Raw genomic sequence first — 6,000 nt, forward strand, 5'->3', positions numbered from 1 at the left:
TGTGTACAGACCATCCAGCCCCTGCGTGTGCACGAGCGCCTGTGTACAGACCATCCAGCCCCTGCGTGTGCACGAGCGCCTGTGTACAGACCATCCAGCCCCTGCGTGTGCACAAGCGCCTGTGTACAGACCACTCAGCCCCTGCTTATGCACGAGCGCCTGTGTAGAGACCACCCAGCACCTGCGTGTGCACGAGCCCCTGTGTACAGATCACTCAGCCCCTGCATGTGCTTGAGCACCTGTGTGCAGATCACAAAGCCCCTGCGTGTGCACGAGCACCTGTGTACAGATCACCCAGCCCCTGCGTGTGCACGAGCTCCTGTGTACAGATCACCCAGGCACGGCGTGTGCACGAGCGCCTGTGACAGATCACGATGCCCCTGCGTGTGCAAAAGCATCTGTGTACAGATCACCCAGCCCCTGCGTGTGTACGAGCACCTGTGTACAGACCACCGAGCCCCTGTGTGTGCACGAGCACCTGTGTACAGATCACCCAGCCCCTGCGTGTGCAGGAGCACCTGTGTACACACCTCCCAGCCCCTGCGAGTGCACGAGCGCCTGTATACAGACCACATAGCCCCTGCGTGTGCACAAGCACCTGTGTACAGACCACCCAGCCTCTGCGTGTGCATGAGCACCTGTGTACAGACCACCCAGCCCCTGCGTGTGAATGAGCACCTTTGTACAGATCACCCAGCCATTGCGTGTGAATGAGCGCCTGTGTACAGATCACCCAGCCCCTGCGTGTGCACGAGCACCTGCGTACAGATCAACAAGCCCCTGTGTGCACGAGCGCCTGTGTACAGACCATCCACCCCCTTCGTGTGCTAGAGCGCCTGTGTACAGACCACCCAGCACCTGCGTGTTCACGAGCACCTGTGTACAGACCACCCAGCCCCTGCGTGTGCACGAGCGCCTGTGTACAGACCACCCAGCCCCTGCATGTGCTCGAGCGCCTGTGTACAGACCACCCAGCCCCTGCGTGTGCACGAGCGCTTGTGTACAGATCCCACAGCGACTGCGTGTGCACGAGTGCCTGTGTATGTATCACCGAGCCCCTGCGTTTGCACGAGCACCTGTGTCCAGACCATCCAGCCCCTGCGTGTGCACGAGCGCCTGTGTACAGACCATCCAGTCCCTGCGTGTGCACGAGCGCCTGTGTACAGACCATCCAGCCCCTGCGTGTGCACAAGCGCCTGTGTACAGACCACTCAGCCCCTGCTTATGCACGAGCGCCTGTGTAGAGACCACCCAGCACCTGCGTGTGCACGAGCCCCTGTGTACAGATCACTCAGCCCCTGCATGTGCTTGAGCACCTGTGTGCAGATCACAAAGCCCCTGCGTGTGCACGAGCACCTGTGTACAGATCACCCAGCCCCTGCGTGTGCACGAGCGCCTGTGACAGATCACGATGCCCCTGCGTGTGCAAAAGCATCTGTGTACAGATCACCCAGCCCCTGCGTGTGTACGAGCACCTGTGTACAGACCACCGAGCCCCTGTGTACAGATCACCCAGCCCCTGCGTGTGCAGGAGCACCTGTGTACACACCTCCCAGCCCCTGCGAGTGCACGAGCGCCTGTATACAGACCACCCAGCCCCTGCGCGTGCACGAATGATGTAGTCTGCCCTTCCTGCCATGGCGTGTGAAAGGCAGCTTTTAACCACCCTGGGGCCTGTTCACAAACCGCACTTGGTAGTGTGGTCGGTTGTACTGCAGTAGCGCTGCTCGGGCCCTACAAATGTTATTCACAAACCTTCATGCGGCGCCCTCCGCCCTCCTGCCTTTTGTTGTATTGTTTGTGATAAGTTGTCTGGCGTTGGAACGGTTTTTGTTTTGGAAATGTTAGATTTTCTAGTCATTCAAGCTATTCAGTGCTTGTATGTGAGGGGTGTGCTTAGTTTACATACACCTTGTTTTACTCCCCTCTGTAGCATGCCAACACCCCCGAGTCACGTGGGAGACTTCAGATTTTGAAGCCAATATCCCCTCTCACCTGTTTGTTTTTTTTCTTTGAATTCCACCACTCTTCTGGTCATTTATGCTGCAAGCTGCACTTCTCTTTCACGCTCTGGCTTTATCTGGAACACCCCTCAAGGGATGACCTTTCAACCCAGCCCTGAAGCAGCCATGTTACCCGCATTCACCCATGGCCCGCGGGGGCGCCCCTGGCCGGTGAGTCCTGCCTGCAGGCTGTCTCTTTACTAGTTGTTGTCTCACAGGTGATTGCTCGGGTAGAGAGAGGGTCATTTCGATCCACCCCTGGTGCTGTATCCACCCCTTCGCACCCGCCCCCTAACTCAATATATGTCTTTCAAGTGTAACTTTTCCTACCAGCACCATTGGCTGCCATTTCGATAGAGAGAGAGAACTAAGACAAACTCCACGACACAGAACTAACTTAAGACAAAATCCTAAACTTACTCCTTTTGGTATTCACAGAAGTTAGGATTTTGACTTATGACAGACTTGAGACAGACTTGAGACAGACTTGAGACAGACTTAAGACAAAATCCTGTCTTAAGTCTGTCTTAAGTCTGTCATAAGTCAAAATCCTAACTTCTGTGAATACCAAAAGGAGTAAGTTTAGGATTTTGTCTTGAGTTAGTTCTGTGAATCGGGCTCATTGTTAGGATTTGTGTGTCAACATTTGACGCCAAAAGTCAGTAGTAACTAAGATTCTTTAAGGTGTGTAGAACCGAGGGGGCAGTCGCACTCTCGTCTCATCCGGGAGTTGTTGACCCAGGTAAGAGCTTCTTTAGAGGCTTGTCCTAAGGCCATGATTAACTGAACTTTAAAGAAGGAACCGTATTTATTTCAAGCATTTTTAACAACTTCTAAGTAGCAATAATGAATTTCACTGCAGAAAATGGTGTATCTGCTCAAGACTTGTCTCTATTGCTATTGCATCACAGCCTCTGCAAGAAACTCTGCGGACGATTGACCAGAAACGTATCGATGTGATGAAATAAGAAGCTCACATTCTTTGTGAAGGCCTCGAGTCCACCTCTTTTTCTTACCCATGATAAGCCTGCTTAGTGAAAGCTTGTATGCGTGTTTATTTAAGAATGTTACCATATCTGAATATTTACATGTTTTGTTTTTAATTCCCAGGTCGAAAAAGTTGGCAGCTCTTGCAGATTGTCTGCAGACGGCTGAACTGACCAAGGCGGACCTGCGATTTGAGCTGGACGAGCTGGAGTTAGCTGCATTGCTTGTGCAAGAGGAAGAGAAGGAGGCTTCTGGGGCAGAGAAGAAGCAATCCTGTGGGCCTCCCCAAGCTGAGGCCAGTGGCACCGAGGAGTCGAGCAGCACCTCCTCCTCTGATGAGACCGACTCCGACTCGTCATCAGGGAGCGACGATGAAGATACAGATTCATCGTCGGCGACCGAGGTCAGTTCAGATGAAGAGCAGGTCTCCGACAGCCAACATGTGCAACCAACCTCTCCTCGAGAGACCCTTCTGGAGAAGAAGCGAGCTCCGCTGGTGGAGGCTCGAGAGATCCTTCTGGAGAAGAAGCGAGCTCCGCTGGTGGAGGCTCGAGAGATTCTTCTGGAGAAGAAGCGAGCTCCGCGGGTGGAGGTCCTTGGGGAGTGTGGTGGCCAACAACTGGTGGAGGTCCTTGGGGAGTGTGGTGGCCAACAACTGGTGGAGGCCCTTGGAGAGTGTGGTGGCCAACAACTGGTGGAGGCCCTTGGAGAGTGTGGTGGCCAACAACTGGTGGAGGCCCTTGGAGAGTGTGGTGGCCAACAACTGGTGGAGGTCCTTGGGGAGTGTGGTGGCCAACAACTGGTGGAGGTCCTTGGAGAGTGTGGTGGCCAACAAACGGGACAGACTTTGCATTCGCCCCCTGCCTCTGGAGACCCGGTGGAAGAGTTGGGTGAAAAGCTGTTGACTGTTGTCCTTTCTGAGCCCTCTGAAGTCCTGGCTAGAGAGGTGGGGCCAAGTTTGCAGGAAGCAACGTCAAGTTATGCTCAATCATCACGCGGAACTGATCTTGGAAAGTTAAGCTGTCCTTTGGCATCAGCTTCTGGAAGACTGGAAGGAGACCCGGGTGAGCCCCTCCAGGCAGCACTTGTACTTTCTGAAGGCGCTGAGGTGGGTTTTGCTGACACGGAGGGTGGGCCGCCACCATATGCAACAGTCATTGAGAAGCCGGACTGTTCTTTCCAGTCAACACAAATTTCTGGAAACCTGGTTGAAGAACTTGGGGAATATTTGCAGACCGCAGCTGTGCTCTCCGAGCCTGAGCTCGAGGCTGTCTCACAGGACACAGAGAGTGCACGAGATGCACCGCGAAGGGAAGTTGAGAAGTCCGCGAGGAGCTCAGGTGGGACGTGGGAGGATTGTGGACAACATGGTACCTCTGATCGGTCAGGGCACCTGGTCACTGAGGTCATTGAAGACTTGTAGGACCACGTCACACACTTTGCACATCACCATGACATCAGTGTTTGAAGGTTCTATTAAAGGAGTCACTTCTTCCATGTGCCCAGGCAAAAAATAAAAACTTTTTCTTATAATATCCCATTCGGAAGAGGTGGAAGCCTTAGCGTCTTGGACTACACTTGATACCATTAATGCCAAGAGACACAACTGTATCGGTTTACGTCATAGGCTGAGGCAAAGTTTCTACTCGAACCCTAATTTGTTCCAAAATTTCAGATGATTCAGGATTCAGTGTGCTTACTGATCTGCGCCCATGTTTAATGGTCTGAGTGTGCAAACGTTTTGTTCTTAAGATGCCTTGGGCTGAGTCGGGTTCTCCACAGAGTAGTGAGACAATGTTTTTACCAGCCGTGCTCTTCCAGGGCAGTGCAGCCCTTCCCTCCCACTCCCCCCCGAACCTTCATCCATAGATGTGCCTTCACGGGGAGTTACTTTGTAAGCACACTAGTCTGTCTACAGTGTCTATGATGAGAGATACAAGGCGCATCCTGCTGTAGTCTGTCTATTATGTTTATGCCAGTTTCAGTGGCCCTAGAAAAAGACATTCTGTTAGGTAAAGACAGGGCTGGGGGAGAGAATGCTGCTCCCCCCTGTAATGGTCTGTCCTCCTCTGAACAGCATAGATGGAAAATCCCCGCAACCCTATGTGGGGCATTACATGAAGCGAAAGCTGCACAGTGAGACACGTGAAGGCACAAATCATTTACACAACACACACATGCAAAGGCCTTCTATTAAACTACTATTTGGTAAACACAATATAAGAAAGCCTTGGGCCACCCCTACAAGAAGTATTGCTCAACAAAGGAGAGGCTATATTAGGTTCACAGTCCTATCACACATCACAGAGGGTCTGTAGGGGTCTTAGGACCACCGCAAGGACTGAAGACCCGCTAACCTCAGGTCCCTACAAGAAGTAACCAGAGTGAATCACATCGGAAACGACACGTCCGTGTCCTAGAACTGACTGACCGCACACCAACCCTTCCAACCCCCAATGAAACATATAAAACCGGCATAAAAATACCAAGTGTTTATTTTACAACTCTGGGAACAAAACCGACCAAGACCCACGCTGAGGTCCCGCCAGATCTATACTAGTCACTTACGCGTCTGTGTAGCAACCGAAAACGTTCTTTGAACCCTGTTTTTCTTTGTAAAGCTCTCACGGCTGCACTATATAAAAACTTCAATAAATAAATCTATGCTCACATGGTAAATGCCAGGCACCCACAAACAGTGCAGGTGTGACTTGCATGCCACATGTGGTGTGGCAGAGATTGCATGTGCAGTGTGTAGTTCCTTTCACTTGTCTCTTCTGTAACTGTACAATTTCTTGCCGAGGTCTGTATACACAATATTTATTATTCTTTACTCTAAAGTTAACAACCTCTGGTACGAGACAGATGTTATGTGGTTTAAGCCTGCCTATTGAAGGTTTCTCCTCCGACTGTACATCTTGAGTCTGGAATGAAGGTTTCTCTTTTTTTTAAGTTTAAAGTTTATTGAAGAAGAAAAACAAAGCATACATGAAGAGAAATATCATATGTA

At 51.5% G+C, this 6,000-nt stretch overlaps 1 protein-coding gene across 2 annotated transcripts in view; it reads left to right on the top strand.

The window, feature by feature from the left end:
- The window catches only part of SHQ1 (SHQ1, H/ACA ribonucleoprotein assembly factor), a 195,057-nt gene extending 189,371 nt beyond the window's left edge, over window positions 1-5,686 (top strand). The window contains exons 12-14 of one of the 2 annotated variants that reach the window (XR_013601159.1): window positions 3,114-3,582; window positions 3,655-4,884; window positions 4,931-5,686. Coding sequence is in view for 1 of the 2 variants with exons in the window: in XM_078661878.1 (XP_078518004.1) it covers window positions 3,114-4,413 (1,300 nt within the window). In the remaining variant the exon portion in view is untranslated. Of the gene's footprint in view, window positions 1-3,113; window positions 4,885-4,930 lie in introns of those variants that run through there. The other variant, XM_078661878.1, reaches the window with a different exon arrangement.
- The last annotated feature ends 314 nt before the right edge of the window (window positions 5,687-6,000 follow it).

Source organism: Lissotriton helveticus, chromosome 9 (genome assembly GCF_964261635.1).
Source record: "Lissotriton helveticus chromosome 9, aLisHel1.1, whole genome shotgun sequence".
NCBI classification, from domain to species: Eukaryota; Metazoa; Chordata; class Amphibia; order Caudata; family Salamandridae; genus Lissotriton; species Lissotriton helveticus.